General features: G+C 48.9%; 2 protein-coding genes across 2 annotated transcripts in view; one reads left to right on the top strand and one right to left on the bottom strand.

The window, feature by feature from the left end:
• DAAM1 (dishevelled associated activator of morphogenesis 1) overlaps positions 1 to 22220 on the top strand; it is an 88667-nt gene extending 66447 nt beyond the window's left edge. Inside the window, 13 exon segments of the mRNA XM_031553730.1 lie at positions 1 to 148; positions 240 to 347; positions 4592 to 4621; positions 5842 to 5945; positions 9965 to 10049; positions 10747 to 10853; positions 12556 to 12644; positions 12802 to 12970; positions 13570 to 13677; positions 15702 to 15762; positions 16339 to 16470; positions 18850 to 19020; positions 19475 to 22220. The exon segment at positions 1 to 148 is cut by the window's left edge and continues 77 nt beyond it. Of these exon segments, the coding sequence (XP_031409590.1) occupies positions 1 to 148; positions 240 to 347; positions 4592 to 4621; positions 5842 to 5945; positions 9965 to 10049; positions 10747 to 10853; positions 12556 to 12644; positions 12802 to 12970; positions 13570 to 13677; positions 15702 to 15762; positions 16339 to 16470; positions 18850 to 19020; positions 19475 to 19684 (1522 nt within the window). The 3' untranslated portion in view covers positions 19685 to 22220.
• Positions 22221 to 24483: 2263 nt separating this feature from the next.
• GPR135 (G protein-coupled receptor 135) overlaps positions 24484 to 26346 on the bottom strand; it is a 2528-nt gene continuing 665 nt past the window's right edge. Inside the window, exon 3 of the mRNA XM_010712129.2 lies at positions 24484 to 26333. Within this exon, the coding sequence (XP_010710431.1) occupies positions 25753 to 26333 (581 nt within the window). The 3' untranslated portion in view covers positions 24484 to 25752. The remainder of the gene's footprint in view (positions 26334 to 26346) is intronic.

Raw genomic sequence — 26346 nt, 5'->3', positions numbered from 1 at the left:
AGGTGGCCCCCCGCCACCTCCTGGTCCCCCACCCCTGGATGGGGTGATGCCTCCTCCAGGAGCACCGCTGGGCTTTGCCTTCAAGAAGAAGAGCATCCCACAACCAACAAATGCCCTGAAGTCCTTCAACTGGTCCAAGCTGCCTGAGGTAAGCCAGAGATTCTTCATTTGCACTTTCAGAGGGCCATACTGCTCTGCAGTAGGGCACTCCAATGTGCAGTGCTCCCTCTGTCTTTCAGAATAAGCTGGCAGGCACTGTGTGGACCGATATAGATGACGCAAAAGTGTTTAAAATCCTGGATCTCGAAGACCTGGAAAGGACATTCTCTGCCTACCAAAGACAGCAGGTAACATCTGGCTGGGGCTGTGCACAGGCATCTGGGACAGATGCCGTGATTATGAAGTTGCTTGTTGTCACATGTGGTGTGACAACACACTCTTCCTGCCATTATTTCATTCTAGTGCTTTATTTGTCAGATTGAATCGATCTGGTTTATTCTCTCATTTGCCTGCTGGTGCCTTTGCCTTGAAATGGTAGCTTAAAGCTAGATGTGACTGAATTTACCCCAGCCCATGTACCTGACCGCGTGTGCCATGGCACGGGCATGCCTGTGTCATAATGATGGATCACAAAACAAACAAAAATGACAGGGAATGTATGAAAATAGCCCCCAGATGTGGCCATGGTTGGGTAATGTTTTTGGATCGCTCTTAACAGCCACTGCTTCATGTCTCTGTATTGGGTGGAAAATTTATATCCCTCTCTGGCCAAGAAGGACTAAGCTTTACCCACATCTACCATGGGTGGATCTCTTCTTTTATTTTTGTAGTGAGCCCAGAGCAGTATGTGAGCTTTGAACAAAATGCAAGTCCCAAACCAAAGGAATGACACTGCAGACAAAAGACTTTGCTTTTTAATCTCCTTCTCAAGCAATATGGCCCCAGTTTGGAAGGCATCAAAGCACATGAAGAAAATAAGACACTTGTTTCACCCCTGACAGGAGCATCAGTGCTGACAAGCTATGAGGCTTTTCAGGAATGCAAGAGAAAAAGTGAGAGAGAGGCTGAAAATGTTACGCTCACCTGGCTGCAGGGTGGGCAGGAGAGGCCAGGCTGTCCTGCTGTGGCCAGGCTCAGACACAGGGATGGGGCTGGGAAGGAGCAGACCCAAACGTAATCTCCTTAGTGTGAGAGCTTAATCTGTTCTGGAGGCTAATGGAGGGCAAGATCAGGGTGGATTAGAGCAGAACAAATATCAAGAGTAACAAACCAGGAGTAGGTGCTGCCCTGGTGTGTTTTGGGAGTAGGTGATACAGCGCTGGCTCTTGCTCCCCACATGTTTGGAACATAACCAGCGCCTTCTGAAGGTGGAAAAGATGAGATGGAAATTCAAAGGAAGTGAGAATGGAAACTTAGCATGTCAGTGGATGGTTTGCCCTTTGGCCAGAGTCAGAGTCATCTGATGTGCTGCTAATTACTGCCCAGCTGAAATCTAAACATTATTTGGCTTGACTGAGGTCCTGCTGAGTGAGATGAGGTGGCTGGTTAGTTTGTGCTCAGCAAGGAGGGGGAGATGCTGCAGGGAGGGCTGTGGCATGGGTTTCTGTCCCAGGTGGGATAAGCACTGAAAAGGAGCTGAACACGGGAGCCAGAGATGGGGTAGTACTGGCAAAAGATGTTCCCATATGTGAGAGCATCTAGAAAGGAGATGGGGAAAGAGGAGGGGAGGTGTTACCTGTGAGGTGCTGCTGTGGCTGGAATCAAGCTGGGCTGCTGACAGCCCCATCCATGGGAGCACGACACACAAATTCATCATGGCCAAATAAAGCCTCTTGGTATCATTGCCTTGTGCAAGTGGAGCTCTCTGACAATGTCCCTGGTACCAAACATACGTCCTCACCCACCTGTGAGTCTCCAGGGTGCTCATGGGGCAGGTGGGGTCCATGAAAGTCACCAGTTTTCCACAATGACAGGGTCTTGTTCACTGCAGCACCTCCTGAGCATGCAAAGCTGTGCTGTTGAGATGAAAAATGCAGCTCTCTGAGGCAGTTTCATTCTTCTCTTATTAGGTTGCGTACCCTGGAATGGTTACAGTGAGGAGGTAGACAAAAATTGTAAATACTCCTTTTGCCACTGCTACAAAGTTTTGGTGTCTGGAGGGTCTCTGCTGGTTGGCATTGGAACTGGTTACCCAGAGAGCTGAGTGCCTCCGTCCCTGGAGGTGCCCAAGGCCATGGATGGGGCCCTGGGCAGCTTAGTCTATCTGGTGGGGGGCAACCATCCCACAGAAGGGGATCAGAACTATATGAACTTGAACATCCTTTCCAACCCAAGGCATTCTGTGATTCTATGGATAGGAGCTGTGAGTGTGCCCCATCACTGTGGCCAATAAGTGCAGTGAGAACTGCCTATCCTTTGGGGGAAGGATGATAAAAACTAAATTGATAGCTCACAGCAGGCATTTCTCCTGTCTTGAGCCCTATGCTGAAAGTCACATACTCAGTGACCATTTCTTCTGAGACATGACGTCTGTAGGGCTTCAGGCATCAGGGTTTGCTCATTTATTCACGCTGAAGAGTGTCATTGCTAGGTGCAGTTGATGCCCCCAGCAGGTTGGAGGCAACTTTGGAGTTATCTGTAGGGCAGAAACATCCCTTACCCTTTGTTGTAGGTGAGGCGGCTCTGTTGCAGATGAGACTTGGCTGCTTGTGTTGCTGTAGTGCCTGGAAATCCCCATCTGAGTAGCACACAGACTTAGTTACATTCTTAGTTTTAAGCATCTCCTTCAGTGCTTTTCCCACATCCCAGACTGGGAGGTACATGTAGGCTTTGCAGTGAACTCTGCAGCTCTTGGGAAAAAAACCCTTCCCACTGAGCACCTTGGGATCCACCCCTGGGAGCATCCCCACCCTATGCTGGCAGAACAGTGTCAGGTGTTCAGGGCTACCAGGAAAGTAGCCTCCCTCCCATCTCTGTGGCAGCCTCTGGCCTGCATCCTCCTGTCGTGGAGCTCTGGGAACATCCCCTGTCCCTGGGACTGTGTATCAACACTTACCAACCTTGCTAGATACAGAAGGAAAACACACAGGGCCATTGCAAATCGTTTTGTCAAGCATCTTTACCACCTCTGTTGATCTGTGGAGTCCAGTTCTGCTGGCAGCCAGCCTCAGGTCTGGCTCACTCATAGGGCTGCATTTTTCATCACATCTCTCTGAAATACAGCAATAGCAGCTTGGGTATCTTTATTTAGGGCTGTCGGTCCCCCTTTCCTTGCAAAGCCGCTGCTGAAGGAAGCCCTGGCACCTCCACTGAGTGGCTGGGATGCTCAGCAAAGGGTTGGTTCCTTCTTTTCTTGGCTGATGTTTCCTTGTCTCCCAGCACGTTTTGTTCTGCTTCTCGGCCGCAGCGTTATTTTTCCACGCTTCAGGAAAGCTTCACACATCGTTGTTGTATGTCTTGAACCTTTGCTGAGAACCATTCGCTTACTGCTAGCCACGCAGAGAGAGGGCTCAGGTTCAGGCTCAACCCCCTGCCAGGTACCCGTGGCCAAACCTGGGATGTTTTGTGTCGTCAACAAAGCCATTTCCCATTCTCCCACCAAACCAAACCCACACACAGGTTCCTGGGCTGATAAACTGCTGGCAGCCAGTCAAGGGAAAACCTGCGTCACCTCCGAGCGGAGGGGTGGGAGGAAGAGCTCTTGTAAATGAACTGCATTTGGAGGCTCCCTCCCTCCAGCTGACCTCTGGCCACTACGTGCTTTCTTTTTCTTTAAAAAAAAACAACAACACGCAACAAACTACTTATGCACCTTTACAGTCTCCCTCCCCATCGCAGTTCTGCTGGACCTTGAGCCAAGTCAAAATGGAAAACAACAAAATGCACTCGTAGAAAAAATGATGCAGCCCAGCAAACAAGGAAGGAAAACTCCCTTGTGTGTGTGTGTGGTCTCATGGTAGAGGTTATTTGCTGCGCATGCTTCTAGCCTGCTGAGTGGGGCTGTGGGGTCCTGGGAAGGACGAAGTGCAGGCTGGGCACTGGGGGAGCATCCCTGCAGGAGGACAAGTCGAGGTGAAATGCGTTGCCATGGTGAATGGTAAAGTTTTGCTGTGGCTAGATTTGCTCCGGGATGAGAATCTCGTTATTTCCACTTGAAAGCCCTGTTTTTCCTGGCAGTCGTGGTGACACTTTATCCTCTCAGATTCACAAAACCCAGCAATTTTCTTCCCTGGCGCAGCAGGCTGAGCGGTGCTGCATGGGGCCGGCGCTGGTGACAGGGCTTGGCAGGGTCCCCTACGTGTCCCCGGCACCCTAGCACCAAAGCACCTTGGTGTGACCCATCCATGCAGCATCCTCCCTTCCTTCCCTCCTCCTCCTCCTCCTCCTCCTCCTCCTCTGCATCCCTTCATCCCACCACTCTCCCACCCTCCCTTTTTGGCACTGGCCGACCCCGAGCGCTTTCTCCCTTTCTTCCCACCCCACTGTGTGATGCCTTTCCCTTGACCGTGCTTTGATTCCTTTGGATTTTGCCGAGATCACTGAATTGCATGTGTTTTTACTGCCTTTTTTCATGCTTCTGCTATGGCTGTAGGACTTCTTTGTGAGCAGTAACTCCCGGCAGGTAAGTGAGCATCTGCAGTGTCGGAGCGGTGAGGGCAGGGCTGGGGACACGGGGACGTATGTAATGGGTCACAGTTGTATCGTAGAGTCATGGAATCACTGGAGTTGGATGGGACCTCTAACGGCCATCTGGTCCATGGCCATGAACAGTGGCACCTACAGTTCCATCAGGTGCTCAGAGTCCCATCCAGCCTGACCTTTATGCAGGGGAGCCGAGCACTGCTGGGAGACCCTGCCTGGAGGTTCCCTTAAAGATTGAGATAAACAAGCTTGTACCTACAGGAGGAGCTCAGCAGAGTTCTGCACTGCTTATCCCAGCAGTTTCCCATTCCTTATAGGTGTTCTTTTAATTCATGCAAGAAAAAGAGTAAAAAGTGGAACCTTCTTTGCTTGTTTTCTATCCATAGAATGGTGGTTCTATCTCTGAAACATTCAGCGCTCATCTGCAGCACGTGGGACCTCGCAGCTCTGGGTTATGTTCCTCCCAGTAGGGTTGAATAGCCAGGTTTTAGTTTCTTAACCTTACTAAAACATGTAACGTGGTCAATTAAAACTGCTCAATCTGAGCTTCTCAGGCAACCCTGTCAGATCACTTACATCTATCCATCCGTGTGCGGCCACAGCACTCTATATTGCTGTTCATTGGAAGGTAGCAGCTGCTGAGGAGATTTAGGTGTTCATGGCGCAGGGATTTGTGCTTTCAAATCCCTTGTTTTGGAAGCATTTCCCTGAAAGAGCCTCAAACAGTGCAGGTTGCATTTAGAAGTCTGGTAGCTTTTGTTGGTGGATTTGCTGTTGGGACTGATGCGTGAAGGGTGGCTGCAAATGGCTGGAGAACAGGACAACAGCAGTCATGACTGTGTGCAGCCACCCGTAATGAAGTATTTCATGTGAGGACTGAACAAAGTATCACAAATATGTATGCTAAGAAAGCTCTGCTTTATTTATTCAGCAATGCTTGTGCGTTTGCAGATTCTTAAATTTTCCCTGTCTGAGAAAATATTTACATTTCTAACCAGTGGCTTCAAAGCCCGTTCTGGTTTATGAAGTGACTTACTGTGTTTCAGTTGCAGGCTATGGGTTTTACCCGTAACCCGTGGTGACACTCCTGATTAATGGGGGCCCACTGTGCATTGCAGTGGTATGTGCTGAGAGTACTAAATGCCTTCTTCATGGCTTTTCTCCATGCTTTTTTCTTTTTTCTCCCTATTATTTTTTCAGAAGGAAGATGCTATCGATGACACACTGAGTTCCCGGCACAAAGTCAAGGAGCTTTCAGTCATAGATGGCCGGAGAGCTCAGAACTGCAACATCCTTCTCTCCAGGTATGGCTGATTTGGGGGACAGGGGTGTCGTGCTCCAACCTGGGGGTGCTGCTCATCCATGGCGGGGCAGCTGCACCCTGTAAGCCGTAGCCTTACACCTTCCATTGCAGGGTCACTGCTGCACCAAGCTGCTCTTCTGCTTTTTGGCACAAAGGCCAGCTGCCCCAAGCAGTGCAGTCATAGGGTGGGTTTGTGGATGCATTGCCCAAATCCTGCCTTGTCCAACTGCAGGACAGCAGGGCCAGTATGGGCAGCCCGCGTGGCTTCCTTCCCTGGCACACTGCAAACAAAACCTCCGGGTGGGGAACAGTGCCTGGTTTCTGCTCTGCATTGCTTCTAGGGATTTCCTTATTTCCTCAAATGCAGTAGTCAGAATGACAGGGATTACAGTGAAAGTGGAGCTTAGAGCAGCATGTGGATGAGTGCGTCTGCGTCAGCAAGCTGCTAAAGAGCAAAGCAACAGGACCAGGGCACCATCTGGGTAGCTCCCCTGCAATGCATGCAATCAGAGCAGGTTCAGATGAATTCAGCAAGATGTTTGTGCACACAAACACACAAACAGCGCCTTTGGCATGAAGGGGAGCTACTCAAGCACTTAACTACAGGGGCATTGGAGATGCCTCTCTGGGTAAAGTTCTTCATATGCCATCACCAGCAGGTTTTTCTCTCCTAGTGATGGCTGGAAATGAGTTGTCATGAATTAATCCAACAGGAATGAGCACTGCCTGTCTGCCGTGCCCTTTGAGTTCCTTCCTAGAAGACCAGCAAGTGGGACGTGGGGCTGTATGATTTTTCCCATCGTGATTTCTAGGCACTGATATATTTAGCAACATAAATATGTAACATGCCAAGGAGGAGTGAGCCCTGACTTTCAGCAGATCTAGGCCTGCTCTCCTCCAGCAGTTGGCACCCACCTGGGCTCTTTCCTGCCCCAGAGGAGACATCAACCCAGCGTGAGCTGATGCTGTGGGGTCCATCCTGTGCTGCCTGCACCCAGGGACCTCTGCAGGCTCAGCTCAGCCCCTGCATCTTCAGAAAACTCTGTACCAAGCCCTGTGCCCATCTCTGAGCAGAGCACAGATCTGCTGCTGCAGAGGGCTGGGTGTTGTAGAAGCAAGCTGACTTTCACATGTGAAAGGACCTGTAGGCTTGGCCCCTTGTTTAACCCAGACATTTGTAAGCTAAACAGCTATTGTCTGGCTTGCAGCGTGGAAAGATTACGGCCAGTGAGATACTTTATCTCTCTCTGTAGATTTATTTTTTTGCCTGCTTCCCTTGCTTTGGGAGAAATTACTGCACAGTGAGATCACTGAATTTTCCTTCAGCTTGTAATGCAGCACAAGAATATTTTTAACATTTGCTTTTTTCCTCTTTTTTAAGAACGCTCCAGCAATGCCGACGTCGGTGCATTGCTGCATCTTGCTCAATGAAACCCTGCCTTTGCTTTTGCTCTGGGTGTACATGTGTGTATTTTTAGCGTGCTGCCTTCTGCAAGATGCAAATCAGGGCTTTGCTCCATCCCTTTCTGAGCGTGCTGGCAGTGAATGGCTCGTTTGATTCCTCTCTCCAGCGAGGCAGTGTCGAGCATTTTTCTCAAATGAATGTGGCTTTTCAAGAAGGCGCGTCCCCTTCCAGGCGGAATTTGTTTTTCCCCTTCACACTTATTACATCCTTCGCCGGACCCTACAAAAGCCACGCAAGCAAGCCCGGGCCGGCAGGCTGTCACTTTGCATCGCCGAGCTGCTGGCCTTAAATCCCTGTGACAGCAAGCACCGTGACCCCGTTCCTCTCAGACGGCTCGCGTTCGACAGCTGCTGCCAACAATGATAATTATTGTGGTTATAGATAAGCTTCTAGCTTTCCCTGGCCCCTTTCCCATCACATTGTCTGAGAAGCTGTTCTCTTCTGGCGCCCTGTGATTGCTCTCTGCCGATCCTGAAGCAGCCTCTTGTTCTTGGCATGGTGTTTTGATGATTTCTGAGAAAAGTTTGTTCAGCTCTTTTATTGTGTGTCTCTATTTTAATATTGGGTTTGCTTTTAATGAGCAGGGCTTAAAAAGGCACGCTCGCCATTCAGCACACCCAGAGGTAGTCACAGTGGAGCTTCAGGTGTGCGCTGTGTGAGAGATAACTGCCCACCAGCTGCCTTCTCTTGGGAGCATTTCTTCCACCCAGGGATCCTCCAAATTTCTCAAATGAGCAAGTGTCCAGTTTTTACTGGGTGGGGGCTGATGTGACACTTGGTGGTGGCCTCAGCGTTAGCACGACTGCTTGGGTGCAGTCTTCATACCCAGCATCAGAGGTCTTGTCCTTCCAGGCCACTGCCATCTTATAGGATCATAGAATCATTCAGGCTGGAAAAGACCTCCAAGATCCTCAAGTCCAAGCCTAGCCCATCCCCACGTCCCTCAGTGCCACATCTCCATGGCTCTGGATCACCTCCAGGGATTGTGACTCCACCACCTCCCTGGGCAGCCTATGTCAGTGCATCACCACTCTTTTTTGAGAAGAAATGTTTCCTAACATCCAACCCAAACATCCCCCAGTGCAGCTTGAGGCTATCACCTCTCATACTATCTCTGTTACCTGAGAGCAAAGGCTGACCCCCATCTTGCCACCACCTCCTTTCAGGGAGTTGTAGAGAGTGATAAGGTCTCCTCTGAGCCTCCTCCAGACTGAACAATCCCAGTTCCCTCAGCTACTCACTGTAAGACTTGTGCTCTTGACCCTCTCACAGCTTCATTGCCCTTCTCCGGACACATTCCCAGGCCTCAATGACTTTCTTATAGTGAGGGGCCCAACACTGAACACAGCACTCAAGGTGCAGCCTCACCAATGCAGGATACAGAGGGACCATCACCTCCTGCTGGTTGTACTGTTTCTGATCTTATGGGACAGGTAGAGTGTCCTCAGGACATGGCTGCTTATCTCTGCAAGCAGCATAGGGATCCATCATCCTGGATCTATTCTGCTTGTGCTGTGACCCTACCAATTATCCTGGCCACTGCTCAGTACAGTCTTTGTGCTTTCTTCCCTGGTTCAGGTGAGATTTTAACTCATTTCTCTTTTAACAAACCCCTCTATTGAGATTTCCTCAAGAACTGGATACTGTGGCAAAAGGGGAGGGAGGACCAAGATGAGAAATCTGAGCTTTTAAGGGATGAAAGTTTACTTGCCACTGCTCATCCACATGTATGGCTCAGGGAAGGTAATCCTTCATTTCCAGTCTTGAACAAAAGCTTTCAAGCTAAGCCAAGCTCTCACTAGCCTAAAGGGTCCTGCATCTTTGCTATTTAGCTTTGTGTTCCAAGAGCTGGCTCTAAGGTCTTGGTCTGCTACCCAAGCAATGTCAGGATGGAAAATACACTAACTTCTGCTCCTCCTGCATCCTCACTCAGTTCAGGGGCTGGGTTTAAGACTGGCATCCAAAAGTGGCCATGCCTAATGCCTGTTGCTCATACCTCTTGATTGAGAATATCCATCAGGCTTCAGAAAGCCTTTTGTCCTATATGTGTGAGTATTTGCAAACAGCAGCAACACTCTGAAAATGAAGGAAAATTACCAAGGGCTTGGACAGAGCCTCAGAAGATAGCCACGTCTGTGATGGTAATGCTTGGCCCAAAGCTCCTGCAAAGGGCAGGAGGAAGAAGGGGCTCACTTTCTTTTGCACTGAGATTGTTTAATCAACTGCATTGCAAAAGTGTGAAGAAAAGTATTTGTGCTATTGCAATCCCAGTCCTTGCAGGGAGTGGTCACACAGATTGTTGCAGATCTATTAAACTGTGAATGATGGATGGTCAGCTCAGGAGGAACTGTGGGTGTCCTTCTATTGCCTCAGCTTGCTTCTCCAGATTTTAGGTTCCTTTCTCTTTCTTCCTAGAGGAAGACTCCATGTGAAAGATGTTGGGAGGGGTGGTGGACCACATGACCCTGACCATGTTGATGGGTAGCTGAGGACACACTCCTCAATCTGTCCCATTGCAGGGTGCAATTAATCCTCCTCCTCCCTCTTTCCCCTAGGCTGAAGCTCTCAAATGAGGAGATCAAACGAGCCATTTTGACGATGGACGAGCAGGAGGACCTCCCGAAAGACATGTTGGAGCAGGTGGGCAGTGCATCCTGCCCTCCTCCTGGTTGGCATCATGCCTTAGAATGAGGCCACACATAGTGTTTGGGATCAAAGTGTGGCTCTGAGACACGTTTTGGGCCTCAAATTATTTGCCATCTTCGATATTGAGAATCATCTGAAGGGTAGTTGAAGAATCAGGAATGCAGGCAGCTAGGCTGTAGCATCAGCACTGAAGGCAGAATGGCCCCTGTATTATGTGCTGGTACCTGGGTCTGCCCTGGGACCCAATGCTGAGCCATTTGGTGGCCAAAGATTGACATTTGTGCTTGATGGGGGTTATTTTCAAAAGCTTTCTGAATTCAGCTTTTCACCCCCCTCTGGGTGCCTTTAGAAGCATTTTATTCACCTGTCCAAACTTTCTGCCTGCAGTAATGAGAAGTTGCAGTGAGAGCCTCTCATATCTAGTTTGGCAGATCTGATGTGGAGATCCTGATGTAGACCTAGCATATCTGTTGTAAAGTCAGAGTGGTGGCAGGGCAGATGCAAGAGATGCCAATGTGATGTGGCAGAGAGAGGAAGGACAAAGTGACAGCTGCACTTATTTCATAGGTACACCGAGGTCACCATACAGATTGAAAAGGCAGGAGATTCAAGTGACTAAATCACTGCTTTGTTCATGAAAAACTTCAGAACTGTGCATGGATCTCACATCTATAAATGTGTTTCCCTTTAGCTCCTGAAGTTTGTTCCAGAAAAGGGTGACATTGACCTGCTGGAAGAGCATAAGCACGAACTGGACCGCATGGCCAAGGCTGACCGGTTTCTCTTCGAAATGAGCAGGTGGGCTGACCCATGGGATGCCAAGGAGCCTGGATGGACAATATGCCCCGTTTGCTGTTTTTCACATCAAGAAACATGTGGGTAGATGGATGGGAGGGCAAGCAAGGTGCTCCTATCCATAAGGATCACTCATGATGCTGCATGCTGCAGATCAGGGCTGTGAATCCCAGAAAGCAGCAGCAGACAGAGCAGGGGATGGGGAGATGAGTCTCACTGAGCATCTCCCAACACCTTCCCCTCTTACCTGGGGAAGAAAAGCTCAGTGTGGCACAACTGTGCAGAAGGGTCCATCGTATGCATCATGGTCCAGGTGGGAAGTGCTGCTTAAATGGTAACAGTGCCATTGCAATGCTCCTTTCCCCTTTGCACTAATATATCCTAATGAATACTGAAGACTGATATATGTAAATTTTGCCCTGCTGTATAGATAGGTTCCACTCGTCACCTTCAGGAATGACTCGTCCCCAAGGCTCCTGAGAATATATGAGACAGAGAAGAAATGTCATTTCTTCCTGATCCTGGCAGCAATCATTTATGCCTTGCAGGTCTTGAGGGACGAATAACCTTATCTTTTGCGTGCACATCCTTCAGGGGTACTGGTTTAAAATCTTGAAGCTCGTTATTTAACTCCTACTGAGTATTGAGCTCTTTGAAATTTTCTCTGAGGAATTTCTTATGTACTTTCTGAACTTCGAGCAAGTCACTTGTTTGAAAAGTCAGAGAGTTTTGCAATACGACTTCATTCCAGCAGATCAAAAATAGAAACGCTCCTGTTCTCCCTGAGAAATGCACTAACGAACACCACAGCAATGCACTGTGGGCTTGCTGAGTGTCAAAGGCAGGCAGGACAGAGCTGTGAAGTTCAGAACCAAGCCCTCGGGGCTGAAAGATGGAATTAGCCTTTCTCTTGCAGGTTACCTTTCTTTCTCATGGTAAAATGTTGCTCCCATGCCTTCATCTTTTAGAAGCACAATGTGCTGATGTAAATATTTTCCTTGATTTCATGCGTAGCTGTTTAATTTGTCCTGCAGTCTGTAACCAAGTGTGATGTCTTTGTCACTTCTGATTAGTACATCAGCCTACCCTGTGGCCTTGGCTGTGAGCACAACTCCCATGGGTCCTGGTCCAAGTGACTCAAGTCAGGCTGCCATTTGCATACAAGTGAGATCTTGTTTAGCCTAAACACAACTGACATGGGCAGAGCCATCCCCTAAATTGCTCAGTAAAGGGCTGGGTTGAGATGTATTGGTGGCTGTGCTGCCCAGGTCCAGTGGGACACTGTCACTTGGAGCATCTGAATCAGGTCTCATTAGCACTGGTAGCTGATTTGTCTCCCTCCAGCCACAGCTCACTGCAAAGCTGCTGGGAACTCAGATCTCATCAACATCTCTGCTCAGGAGTGGTCATAAATGAACTGATTATTCATAGCAATAGAGTGTAAAAATGCACTTGTTGAACCTGCTGTGTTCAGGATAGCTCACACATGCGATTAAGAACCCATCAGGATCTGCCCAGTGATGGCTGTAGCTTCAGTTGTCATTTTTTTTCCCAACCAAAATAGGTTCCAGGGGAAATGCAGTCATTACTTTTTAATCACCGTGGCTCAGGCGTGCTTTGTAAGCCTGGCTGTGAACAGCTGGGCAGCAGAGCTCTGCCTGGAGCAAGCAAAGCTCAGCCTGCACCTCTCTTTTTTTTCTGGCAGGATAAACCATTATCAGCAAAGGCTGCAGTCCCTCTACTTCAAGAAGAAGTTTGCAGAGAGAGTTGCAGAAGTCAAACCCAAGGTGGAAGGCAAGTGACCGCATCTGCTGACTGCTTCTGGTGGAGATGGCAGGGATGGAGGGAGCTGGTGGCCACATTCTGGCCATGAGAGCACTGCAGGGCAGGGGACTGATGCAGTGCAGGTGCTGTGGCTTGCAGATGACATCCTGCACCTCTCTCCCTGCAGCCATCCGTGCTGGCTCTAAGGCGGTGCTGCAGAGCAGCAGCCTGCAGCAGCTGCTGGAGGTGGTCCTGGCCTTCGGGAACTACATGAACAAAGGACAGAGGGGAAACGCCTTCGGGTTTAAGATCTCCAGCCTGAACAAAATCGCGGACACAAAATCCAGCATTGACAAGTGAGCATCCCCTGCCCTCTTCCTCAGTATTTTCTATGGGCTCCAGCATTGCTGGAGGAATTGAGAAGTTGTTAGCACTGCTCCAAGCACACGGGTGGGTGACAGTGGTCCTGTCCCTCCTGCCTGGCACATCCCATGGCACAAGCATCCTGGATCACATAAGGTTTAGAGGGAACTGAGTTGCAGTCAGCATGGAAATGGGTGAGGGATTTCCTTTCTGGCCTACTCAATGGCAGTCAAGGCTGGTGTGGAGGATCATTCTCCAAATGCTCTTTTCCCCTTTGAGAAACCAGAGGAGGGATTTTTAGACAGGGAATTCCTGTGCAGCCACCCCAAACTGAGGCAGCCCTCGTGGTGTTCACTCACCCTCACTGAGCTTTGTGTGCAGAGAGAGAGGAGCTGGGTCAGATCCCAAACCTGCCCAGCCTTCACCAAGCAGCAGAGATGATGGAGGAAGGGGTGGTGGCATTCAGGCACCTCCAGTGAATCCCTGCTCTGTGATCCAAACAGTGGGGAGTGTCGTTGCGGGAATCCCAGAACAGTTATGAGGGTTGGGATTTCACCAGCACCACACTAACCTCGCTGTTCCTTTCTCCTAGGAACATTACTCTTCTGCACTATCTCATCACTATTGTTGAAAAGAAATATCCCAAAGTCCTCCGCCTGCATGAGGAGCTGCGAGACATCCCGCAGGCAGCCAAAGTCAAGTAAGCAGGGATTAGGGTGGTGACGTGGGTCTGTGGGGTTGCGTCTCCTCTTGCTTCAGCCTGCCTTTCTGCATCGCACCCCCGTAGCCCTGCACCCGTGGGGACAGAAGCACAAAGTCGGTGCTGCAGCAAGCATCACCTTGTGGCTTTAAATCCCAGCCCCTGCAGCTAAAGGGCGGTGAGCCTCTGGCTGCGAGGGAGGAGAGCTGCTTACGGCAGCCGTTTCCTGCTGTTATCTCACCACAGAAGCATTTAATTAATTTCTAATGGTACATCAAGTAATCTGGTAGGAAGCGGTTGCGGTGTGGCTGCAGATAAAAGGCAGCTCTTTATCTGGGTGCAGCGGGGAGGCTTTGCTGTGTGGGGCACCGGCTCGAGAGGCTTGGTGCCCTGTGGGTCCAGCACTCCTTCTGCCACCAGCATGGAGCTTTTGATGCCTATAATGCGCATGGGGACCCTGCACACTCATGGAGTGGGCTGCTGCAATCTGGAGAGGCCCCATCCAGCAAAGCCTTTAAGCACGTGCTTAGCGTTAAGCGCACGAGGAATCTGCTGTTGCTCTGCAAAGCCCTCAAGTATGCGCTTAAGTCCATCTGAAATCAATGGGGCTCTGTTTTGGTCTTAAAATTGAGCAGGAGCTTACGTGCTGTGCTGCTGTGGGGATCTGAGCCTGTGACAGGGAGTCAGAGATTATACATATCTGCAAGCAGCACTCGTGAGGCTGAGAGCATTTGCCTAAATAATCCGTGGACATAGAGAGGGCCTTAAAGTGCCCCTTTTTAGAGAGGAGATAACAAATACAGGTGGAACTCGCAGGTCTCTTTAAGTTTTAGTGCTTTTAAGGGTGGACTCCCTATAGAAGAACATGCAAAGCATTTTGGATGGTAAGCATCCTCGCATTTAAAGCACAAAATAATTTTCCGTTGCAGGGGTTGGGTGAACACCTGGGCAGTGAGTGGGTGGCTGCTGTGATACAGGCATTGCTCCCTGCCTGCTGCCTGCAGGCTTCTTTCTCATGCTCTGCAGCTGTTGTACAGATACACGTATGGGAAAGAAAGCGTCTACAGAGAAGCTTTTTTCCCTGAACTTTATCAGTTTTGTGCTAAACTGGACACCACATGTAATGTTTGGGTTCAGTCCACATGTAATGTTTGGGTTCAGTCCAATCTAGAGCAAAACCAAAAAGTTTCTAAATCTCTGGAAAACCCTAAATTCCCCCCAGCCCTGCAGCTGTGAAGGAAAATTGCCGCCTCTGTCAACCCCACCACTACTAATGAACTGCTAGAGCACGGGGCTCCCAGAACTTCATTTTCCCAGACTTAGACCTGCCAGGAACGCTTGCCCCATGACATAGGGAAGGCACCCCTGGAAAAGCATCAAGCCTGTGGTCATCGAGTCTTTGTGAGAAAGCTCTCAATCAGCTCTATGAAAGAAACCCATAAGTGCACAATCTCGGTGCACTGGGGACTCGAGCCTTGTGTAAACAGCCTCAGCGCCAACCATGCTCATTTATTTTTATTTCTCTATATTTGGGTTGCCTCCTCTTAGGAAAGCTATTCTGTTAAGGAGTGCTGCTCCAGTCTGTAGGGTGGGAAGGATGCTTTGTGTGGAATTCACCTCATGGTGGTTCCCCCAGAAACTGTCCACAGTGCAGTGGGACAGATACCTTCTGCTGATACAGAGACCTTACTATCTTATTACCACCAAGGACAGGGATAAGGAGTGCCCCTTCCTTCATCCCACTGCTGCCTGCTCTGGGATTTTTAGCACATTCCCTTTGATTACAAGCACAGAGAAGTGCTCTGCTTTCAAGCAAGCAGCAGCAGCAGCCGCTTTCAGATAGGCAGCTGCCTTTGTTTAGAGGCTGTCAGGAAGATTTGCTGTTCGACACAAACCAGCCTGCAAACAGGAGGCAGTGTATGCAGCACTGGGGTCTGTTCAGTGGAAAAGCACAGTTGTGTTGGTAGGAGTGCTGGAGAATGTGCTGGAGAAGTTGAAAACTGACATCCTGCCATTTCCAACAGCATGACTGAGCTGGAGAAAGAAATAAACACACTGAGGAGTGGCCTGAGAGCGGTGGAGACTGTAAGTATTATTTAAATCAAATATAGTCCAGCCTGGCTCCCTGCACCAGGGCATCCCTCTGCAGGGATGGAGGTGAGGGACCTCCCAGAAAAGCTGCATTACTGTATTTCCCGGAGATCATCTGCTCTTCCTTTCCTGTCCTGTACGTGTGCCTGTCCTCCTAGGGCTCTTGGGGCACTGAAGCTACTGTATGTTGGTTGGGCACACGCATGGTTTGTATCTGACACATTAGGAGAAGCTAAGTGTAGTGCCCATGGAGCAGGACCTGTAATGTGCTGCAGTGTCTACTTGGCTGTAAAACCTGAGGACAGAGGCTCAGGTTGGGCAGCTCATCTGGAGTGGTGAAAAAGTGAAGGACTCTGTCTTGCTAATTGCTGCTTTCAGCATTTTTCCCAGATGGTTTGGTTTCAAAAGCATAGTGTGGCCATGATATCATTTAATGGGGTAATCCAAGCTCTCATGCATTGCAGGAGGGAGCAGTGCACCTGGCAGCACTGACAGAGACCAGTCATGTTTGTGTCCCTCATCAGCCAGGGCCTGACTAGATTTATGTTTTTGTTTCTGTTTTTCCCAAAGGAGCTGGACTTCCAGAAGTCTCAAGTTCAGCAAACAGGAGACAAGTTTGTGTCTGTTGTCAGCCAGTTCATCACACTAGCCAGCTTCAGCTTCTCAGATGTTGAAGATCTTCTGGCAGAAGCAAAAGAACTGGTAAGGTCACCAATGCCCTTGAGATCTGATCTGGGCCGTGTCTCATCCCCTCCTCCAGCCAGCAGAGGAGGAACAACCCTGGCCTTCCCAGAGTGTGTGCCATGTGTGCTGACATCCCAAATATCTCCCAAGAGATCACACATATGGGATGTAGAGTGAGTGTTCTGCTGAGACCCTGACATGAGGAAGGCTCTGCATTGCTCCTTGTGGTTTATTCAGAGTGGGTGTGGATGGGTGGATAGATGGCACATCCCTGTCTGTCCCCAGGGCTTTATTCCTGCTCCGTAACCCAACGTGCCACGGGATCACAGATCAGGCCAACAAACATGAGACATGGTACCTGTCTGTTTACTGGAAGGGCAAGGTAGGGGCTAGCCTTCGGAGAGTTGTGTGCATCAGGAGGGGATGAGATTGAAGCCAACTTCAGACCTGCTTAGAGATGCTCCTTAAAAGGCTTAGTTTCCCCAGAGCAGTGCCTTTATGAGTGCTGTGCAGCCACCAACAGCCACATGACTTCTTGTGTTAGAGAGAACTCTTCCCAAGAGGCTGGCTTAAATCTGAGCAGATAGCAGTTGGCTGACATCTGTGATACCCAAGTACACTTTGCTTCCTTTCTTTTAGCAAAGGCACATATAGCTGATTTCCATACCTTGGCAGAACTATCTTCCAGTATCTCCTCTCTGACTCGACCTTCATCTTAAATGAACTGGCAGGGAGATAGTTGAGATCAGAATCAAACACACAGAGATCCCATCCTTATCCCATTGCATAAGCTATCTCTCCAAAGGCTGAACTTACCAAATGCCACCACCTCCTTTTCCCTGGTTATACCGATGTCAATCTGACAATGTCCTCCAGTTCATCCACCTGTGCTGGGGTATTACAAGTGACCAGTGTCCTCCTGAAGCCATGCCTAAACCTTTGAAACTATCAGTACTAATCAGGCAGATCTTGCCTGCAGTGGACTGCGGAGACAGATGTGCCCACATCTGCAGGAGCTCTCATTGTAGTCCTCACAACCCATTAAAGCCTACTTTGAAGCAAATGCTTCCCATGGTTATTGAATAGGATAGGCTGGGGAAAGTGCACAAGCTCTTCAGTTTTTAAGCACGTGTTCAAATCATGTGACCCTTTTCTCTTAGGAAAGCAGAAACATTATTATCTCATAAACTTCATATCCTGTGGGGATAACATTTTTAGCCTTTTCACTCACCTGAATCTCCTGAAAGGTGGCAGAAACATCAGCATCTTAATGAAAATCAACAAGAATAACCTCAGTGTTTTCGATTGATACAGTGGCACCTTTCAGATCCTTCTCTGCATCCTGAAATGCTAAGTCTCATAAATAAACAAAGAAATAAAAGTGCCCTAAATGTCTTTTGAAGAGGCTGAGACACCCCAGAAAATACGACTTGATCATATTGGCAGGCTTTAAAAATGTTCCTCTCACTCCACAAAGCAAAATCAAAGGAACTCATAAATCTTGTGTCTCCTTGGGGACCAGGATCCATCAGCAGAGACTGGGTGTCCTGTCCTGACCTTTGCTACAGCCTTATTGGATTCACTCACACTAATGGTGTGCAAATAGCACAAAAGACCGGAAAACTTCCCATTTCCCTACCCAGTGCTGTGCTTGAGCCTGGGCACAAACATCTTTTAGAAGTCTTACCAACACATTTGGTTTCAATAGTAGAGCATGTGGCAATGATAAAGAATACCCCAAAAATACTTCAAAGAAAACTTAAAAGTGCGAGTTTCCCTTCCCCTGCCGTGTTTACTATTAGTTTTATGTCTTCAGTCTTCAGTTCCACAATATTTTGCTTCCTTGTTTTTACTACTGCTTGGTTAATGAAGTCGAGCTGGAGGCTGAGCAGAACCAGAGGTGCCAAGGCTTGGTGGGGTGTTTTGGGAGAGGGGGCTATGGGACCTCTCCTGGAAAGCTGACAGGGCAGCTAACGCTCAGAAAATCAGATGGCAGATGATTTATGTCATGTTTAAGTTAAGGCCTGGCTAATCAAAGCCCTGCTGTTAACTCTGTTCTCTGCCACGACTGTTCCATCAGGCCTAAGGCTTTCTGCTGGGGTCTCACCAGCACAGTATCCCCACAGCCTGACAGCTTCCTGTCTGCTCTCTCTCCAAAGGGCTACAAAGTTCCACATGAATGTGGCAAAAAACTTTTTCACTTTGAGAGGGTGGCAGAGTCCTTGAAGAGGCTGCCCAGATTGCTTGTGGGTTGTGGAGTCCCCTTTGAAGATGTTCAAGACTCATGTGGATGCTTTCCCCTGGAACTACTGTAGGGAACCTTCATTAGCAGGGAGTTGGACTGGACGATCTCTAGAGATTTCTTCCAACCCCTACAATTCTGTGATTCTCTCCCAGTTTTCCAAGGCTGTGAAACACTTTGGAGAAGACACAGACAAAATGCAGCCTGATGAGTTCTTCGGCATCTTCGATCAGTTCCTTCAGGCTGTGACGGAGGCCAAGCAGGAGAACGAGAACATGAGGAGAAGGAAGGAGGAGGAGGAGCGCCGGGCGCGCATGGAGGCCCAGGTAAGCAGGCCAGGGCAGGTCTGGCAGCATCTGCCTGGGGACCCTGGTGGCATGGGAAGCATATGTAGGGCAGTCAGGGTGCTTCTGCAATTAGATCCCCGTCTTTCACTGTTTGTTCATTATTTAACTAATCACTTAGAGGTTGGTGAGATCTTACATCTAAGATACTGATACATAACTGCATTGGAAAAGAGTTGGGCTTTGCTTTCTCAGCTTTTCTGGTGCTCTCTGGCTGCATCAGCAGATGCCCTGAGGCTCCCTAGCCCTAAAGGCTGCTCATCCCATGCCCATCCTCGAGGTGACTCTCTGCGGGTGGCCAACACTTCCCAGGGCTGTGGTTCTGTCGGTAACCCTGACCAGCTCTCACTTGCTCAGTGAGGGGTAGGAAGCTGCTGTTGTTCACACTTTGGGGCTATGGGTGCCTTCATGACAGTGCGATGTTCCCCTCCACCAGCTGAAGGAGCAGCGGGAACGGGAGCGCAAGGCGAGGAAGGCGAAGGAGAGCGGTGAGGAAGGTGGTGAGTTCGATGACCTTGTCTCAGCCCTGCGCTCGGGCGAGGTCTTTGACAAGGACCTCTCCAAGCTGAAGCGCAACCGCAAGCGCATCGCCAACCAGCTGGCCGACAGTGGCCGTGAGCGGCCCATCACCAAGCTTAACTTCTGAGCAGTGAAACAGAAGGACAACGGCGAAAACCGAGAGTTTCGAAACCTGGTTAGTGGTCTTTTTTTGAAGTGGCTAGGATTTTTTTTTTTTTTCATTATACTGCCTTGTGATTCCAAGCGAAACAGTGGCACATTCTTTCTCCCCACGGGTGAGCGTGTGTGTATGTGCCATGAGCGTGGCCGGGCCGGGTGGAGCTGTGTGTCCTGTGGGTGCTCGTCCCCTCCCCTCCGTCCCCTTGACAAGTGGCTCTCCCGATGCACAAGCACAATGTCATGTCCATGAAGAAAGAGACGACTTGGGCACAGAGACATGATCCACGTTGGTGACGGAGAGCTGCTTGGCATCGCTCTCCTGACCCCGGGAGCCGTACAGGGCCGTTTGCTGGAAGGCAAAAGAGGAGAAAACCAAGCGGACTGAACTTGATGCGTTCTTTTTGTTGTCGTGGTTTTTCCCCAAACTTGCACTTGTGTGCTGGTCCCCAAGCTCGGTGCCACAAGCACTCCCGGCGATGCTCTTCTTCTAGTTGTTTTTGGGAAATGCCCTTTTTTTCCTCATGCCTTGCTAAGGGAAGAGTTTACCCGAGTGTGCTTCTTGCTCACGTGGCACCCAGATGTATTTATACTTTTATAACGCTTCCTGGCCCGAGGCGACGGGAAGGGTCGGTTCTCGGAGGCGACGAAGGGCATAAACTTTCGTGTTGTAATTTTTATTCTCGCTTTCTGTTCAATGGGACAAACTGTATCCTCCGTAGATGTCGGTCAGGACAGAAGGTCACTCGGTGTGCAGCGGGGCCAGGGCCAAACCTGCACCCACCTTCTTGTCCAGTTTGGGTTTGTTGTTTTTTCTTTTAATGGGCACGCAGAAGCAACGACGCCACAAAGTGCTGTCTGTTAGCAATGCTTTGCTGTTCTACTACGTCCTTGCCAATTTGTAAGCAGAACTACCTGTAAAATGTTGGTCCGGAAAAAAAACAAAAGAAGAAAAGAGAAAAAGGAAAAAAGGAAAAAAAAGAGAATAAAAAGAATTCAAAGCTCTCAGGGAGTAATAATTTAAAGGTTTAGAAAATTAAAAAATTGGAGAATAAAAGGTAAACACATTAACATTTCTATTCTTAAATTATGCTGAGTATATAAAGGACTGTTACTTTTTGCTCTTATTTATTTGTGGTATGTTTTTTAAGGAAACGAGATGAAACCTTTTGATACCACCGATACTTTTGTGATCTTTTGTTTGTTCGTTTGTTCTTTTTCCTGTGGAGAGATGAGTTTGTCCCTGTTGCACTACATATGAACACTATTTGAACTAAGGTTGTTTTTGTTTTTTTTTTCTTTTTGGTCAGATTAATTGGTATTGCTGATGGGGTGTGGGATGTCAGTTAACGATATGTACTGTATAGCAAAAGTGCTGTTTAAACTGATTTGTATAAAGATATGGTTCTAAGCACCTGAAGGCCGCCGGGTCTGCGTGCTGTGTGAAAGCTGTGAAATATCACTCTGAACGGAGTCGTCAAGAGCTGTGGTTTTACCATTTTGTTCTTTTCTTCATTGCAACTTTGGACGCACTGTAGATTACAAAAAAAAAAAAAAAAGACAAAAAAAAGACAAAAAAAAAAAGACTTTCCGAGTAGCATAAAGCAGGTAAGCGCCAAATGAGAGTCCAGCACCTCGTATCCAAGCAGCTGTGCAACCTGCGGGTTCTGTTCATAGGTGGAGTTGAGCACTTTGCTTTCAGAAGGAGAGGGAAATAAAGACAAAAAAGGTAATGATAATACTATTCCTTAACTAAAGTGCCTCTGTTTATATTTTTTATTTATGGCTGAAAAAAAAAAGAAAAGCAAACAAACGGGGCTGATAAATTGAGGAATGGACTTACGGGGGGTAGGGAATTAAAAAAAAAGAACAAAGAAAAAGATAAAAAAAAGGTTGAAAATAGAAACCTATGGCCTCTGATGGTTTAAGGAATGGTTGTTCATGTCAGATCTGCACGGCGGTTGAATGGGAAGGGGCGGCCGCCTGCAGGTCCCCAGTGCCACGTCAGGACCTTTCCTGACAGATTCCCTCCTGCCTTCCCAGACCCGGTTTTTGTTGTTTGGTTTTATGGCAGCCTTGTGGTTGGGCTGAGTTGTTGCCATGTCTTTGTTTTTCTTTTCCCCCCCCAAAAAGAACAAAAGATGTCTATATAAATAACTGCAAAGGCTGCGTGCAGGTAATTCCATGTGCCATTGTCGAAAACTACTTTTAGATCGGTGCTGGTGTAAGTAGCCACTCTTTTCTCTTGGGTGTGTATTTTAAAGACAGTTTGGTTTGGTTTGTTTTTTTAATAATGCCAAAAAAGGGGAAAAAAAAAATTCATAACAATTTGTAAACTGAAGTTATATGTCTTGGACTTTATTAGCTTCGTAGTGACCAAGGTAGTGTGTTAGGTGCAAGAATGTTATTAGTCGTAGCTAGCAGGAAATGCTGTGTAATGTCATGAGACTGTACATTTTCTAAGATGGCAACATGCAATAAAGAAAAGCGATTCCGGTGAGTGTGCAGCACGGAGCCACTAGTCATTGTGCAAAGCAGCACACACAGCAGCCGCTGTTGGTGGGAGGAAAATGGGATATTTGGGATTTGGGGGCTAAATGGGCACCTTTCTGCCTTGTGCTGAGAAGTACAGCATCCTCTAGGCTTGGAACAGGAAGAAGGATAATTTTAATTCTATCTATCATCATGGAATCAAACAGCCACGAGTGGTGACGTATTCTGTGCATGGCTGTGTTGGGGATCACAGAGAAATGCGACCTGGTTACTCCAGTGCTTTTCCTCCACTGAGTCAGGTAAGCAAATTCCACCTGGGTGTTCAGGAATGGCTGGTGAAGGATTTAAGAGAAATCTACCAAGTGCTTTTGTGTGTGCCCATCACGCTGAGGGGTTTTAACCTGTAGGACTGAGCTGAGGGTTCTGCTTCTCATAGCACAGGCAGCTCCCCGTGTGCAGGAGCAGTGGTGGGGCATGGTTAGAGGGCATGGGTGATGGGTTGACATTTAGACTTGATGGATGTTTTGTGGTCTTTTCCAACCTTTATGATTCTATGACTCTCACCCTGCTGCCTTAACCAAGGCTTGCTTCAGCCCTTCTAAGAAACAGGAATATGCCCACGGTGCTGGACATTCCCCCTCCTGGTCTGCACTCAGCAAGCTGAGCGTCATCTCCCCAAATAACCTCCCCAAAATCACACTTTGTCACAGCACTGTCTGGGTGCACCTGGCTGCAGTTCCCTCCTTTCCCGTGGTTTATAAAAGCAGCAGGATCATAAAATTTAGTATCCTCAGTATTTGGAAGTCAGTCCCCAATGTTTTGTGAGTTTCTGCCAATGCCTGGAGGAGTCCAGTGCCAGGCAGAGCTCTTGATCTCACAATCTCATGAGCTGAAGCTTTTCTGCTGCTTGTTAGCAGAAGGGTTGTGCTAGCTGCTCAGATCTCTGCTGGCATCTGCTGGAGCCACACACTAACACCAGTGTGAAAGAAGTGAAGATGTCGGATCTTGCGCCCATTCTGCTGATGGCTGTCATCTATTGCATCCCATCAGGCTGCCACTTAGAAACGACTTATTTGTAGTTTGTAAATTGTACACAAAGCAGTCACTTTGAACCAAGCCTTCACTTGGGCATTAGGGAGGGATGAAGGTAATGACTTAAATGAATGTGATACGGCCAGACTCTATCTGGAACAATGCTTTAGAAACACTCCTCACTCCTAAAGACTTAGTGCTTCCCTTCTAAGAAATAACTCATAAGCTGTATCAGCAGCTCGTATAGCACTGCCAAATAGCATGGCTCTCTTAGAGCATGACCATGCAAGGACTGCACATGGCCAAATCCCCTCGCTTCAGCCCAGCAAAGGGGGATCTGAGCGTGACTGAGAGCTTCCACTGCACCGCTGCTGAGAGGCAGCGACCCACACCACAGCTGGGAGCCAGCAGCACGCTCTGGCAGGCAGCCTGCAAGCTTGGCGTGTGCCTTCTGTGTTTCTCTTGCTCTCTGCTGCTTGTGGTTTAAGACACTTTGCCCTTTATTTGTGTTTTGTAAAGCACGCTTTGAAAAAGGGGGCAGTTAGAGACATGTAGTTGAGTGGCTGGCACAGAGCAGGTCCTGCTTTAGCAAAGCTGCAGCAGGTTCACTGCAGAAAGGCTCTGGTCAAGAATCTTCCCTTGCTGCACGCCAAGTTAGTGTTTAACAGAAGAGGGCTGTTTGGGAAGCTCAAAGAGCACAGCCAGCTGCCCCCATTCAGCTCTGTGCATTCTTAATGCTCAGCCACTTGCAAGTACTTGTTAAAAACAAGTGGAGATCGGTGCTGGAAGAGGCTGGGGATGTGGCTGCGACCACCTTTTGCAGGGCTTTTACCAGTGAGATCAATGCAGCCATAACACTGAACGACACCTAAGGTTGATGACTGTGGAGTCGGGGCAGATTTCCTGATGGCCTTTAAGGGTCCCTTCCAGCTCATTGTATGATTCTATCCAAGGGTCACATCTTTTCCTTGTGGACTTCAGAAGCATCACAGAATTACAGTAATTCTTACAGCATGAAAAATGGCTGCATTCAAATCTCAGTCAGGTCACACTTCATAGAATGACAGACTGATAGAATCATTAATTCTGGGAAAGGCTGCTACAATCATCTTGTCCAACCATTGACTTTGCAACGCCTGACTTCACAATATTCAGGTCTCTGTGACCATTCCATGGCAATTTTTTTTTACAGAAGTTCCCTTCTCAAGGCTGTTCTGAGAATAACGCCAGGCTGAGACACTGAGATCTCCTGCATAAAAGATAATTTATTTCTTGTCTCACTGCAAAATAATGACGGTACGTTCACTTGAGTCACAATCAGGTGAAAAAGCCATAGAACAGCAGCACTATATTTCTGAAGACCATACAAGAAAAATACTGCCTGCCTCTCACATTTAAAACAATCTCTGAGTTTGAACACTGATTAAGGCGTTAGGACTCTGAGCCTGTGGGCAAAAATATCATACAGATAAGCTCTCATGAATTTGCACTTTGCAAATGCACTTCGATTTCCTGGTGTTACCTTCATTTTATCCAGTGGCAAATAAACAGAGCTAGTTTTTGAATATCAGATTCCAGTTACAGATGCTTGCCACTGATACAACACAGTCTGTTCTCTGCATATGCACATCTTCACATGCTTAAGCACAGCAAGCACACATGGCACTGTTGTGCCTCTCCTTTCAGACACTCACCACTCTTGCATGGCTTCTCTAAGCACAGTTAAATCATCGGAGATGTGAGACACATCTGCTGAGCTCAGAGTACACCTTGTGCCCATTTAATACAACGCACTACACCCACTCCTTTTCCTCTGCCTGCAGAGCTCTCAGTTTCCCACACTCACAGTATTTTATACTGACTGTACCCATAAATAAAAGGCTGTTGAAATTCTGACATATTTCATCTTCCTTTCCCTCCCTCCCAGCGCCACACATCTTCCTTCTCCGCAGGCATCTGTCACAACAATCACTGCTTTGTTTTGCTTAGAAATTTAAATAATCATCTTCACAAATCACTTTTTAGCCTGTCCCATACCCTATGACATTCTGCACTGCCTCATACAATGGGTTAAAGCAACATTTTCCTGCCGTGATGCGGTTTTCACAGTGTGGTGTTCTCTGAGTGTGCTCCAGCTGCCAGTGCTCAGCTCTCGGTGGCTGTGCTGGCACTTAGCAAACAGCTCACACAGCCTCAGGCTGTTTGTGTGTTTGCCCCGCAGCTCCAGTTGGGCACTTTCTGCAGGACTGGAGCAATCGCTCATGCGGTCAAACTCTTGATGCTCAGTGGCCGTCACCACTGCACCAAGCCTGATGAAAGGGGCACATCCTTTCCCTGGCATCTCTCTCTGCTTACAGAGCAGACTGCCGAATCAGAGCTTGCATGATGGAGAAGAAATCACACTATGGCTCATGCAGGCCCATCTCCCTGATTTCCAAGAGATCCGCGGCTACCAACGGTTCCTCAGGGAGACTGCCCCAGGGCCCGATGCCGCTATCCCAGCCCTCAACCCCATTAGAGGCTGGTGTTGACGGTGTCTACTCTGCCCTGCAAAGCAGCCTCGGAGACGGCGTCAGGCTGTCCATCCCGACAGAAGAGCACGGCCGGGTTCTTGCAGGCCCACATGGCCACCTCTCCTCCGTTCGCCGGGCCGGATGAGGACGGGGCACTCCCCGGGGGCCCGCCGTGCCGGTTGACATAGCGCTCCCGTACGCGCTCGGCCCGATTGCGGGGCACTGGCCGGCGGCCCGAGGCCGAGAGGTAGGCGGCCACGTTGTTCCTAGTCCTGTAGCCGCCCTCGCGGCTGCGTCGCAGCAGCACGGAGATGTTGGGGTTGCGGGCGGCGTAGATGAGTGGGTTGATGGCCCCGTTGGCCCAGGCCATTCCGCTGGCCACCGCGTCCATGGTGGGCGAGAAGGGCAGGCGGCCAGCAGCGGCTGCCAGCCCCAGGATGCAGTAAGGCCCCCAGCAGCAGATGATGGAGACGATCATGATGAGGACGGTGGTGGCCGTGCGCATCTCCCCGTAGGCACGCAGCAGATTCCCGTAGGTGGCCAGGGGCCTAACGCGGCTCTCGGCCAGCCGCACCGCCCGGCGGGTGTTGCAGTG

The sequence above is a fragment of the Meleagris gallopavo genome, chromosome 5 (genome assembly GCF_000146605.3).
Source record: "Meleagris gallopavo isolate NT-WF06-2002-E0010 breed Aviagen turkey brand Nicholas breeding stock chromosome 5, Turkey_5.1, whole genome shotgun sequence".
In the NCBI taxonomy this organism is placed as follows: Eukaryota; Metazoa; Chordata; class Aves; order Galliformes; family Phasianidae; genus Meleagris; species Meleagris gallopavo.
The sequence above is the reverse complement of the archived record's forward strand: the minus strand, read 5'-3'. Positions and strand labels throughout refer to the sequence as shown.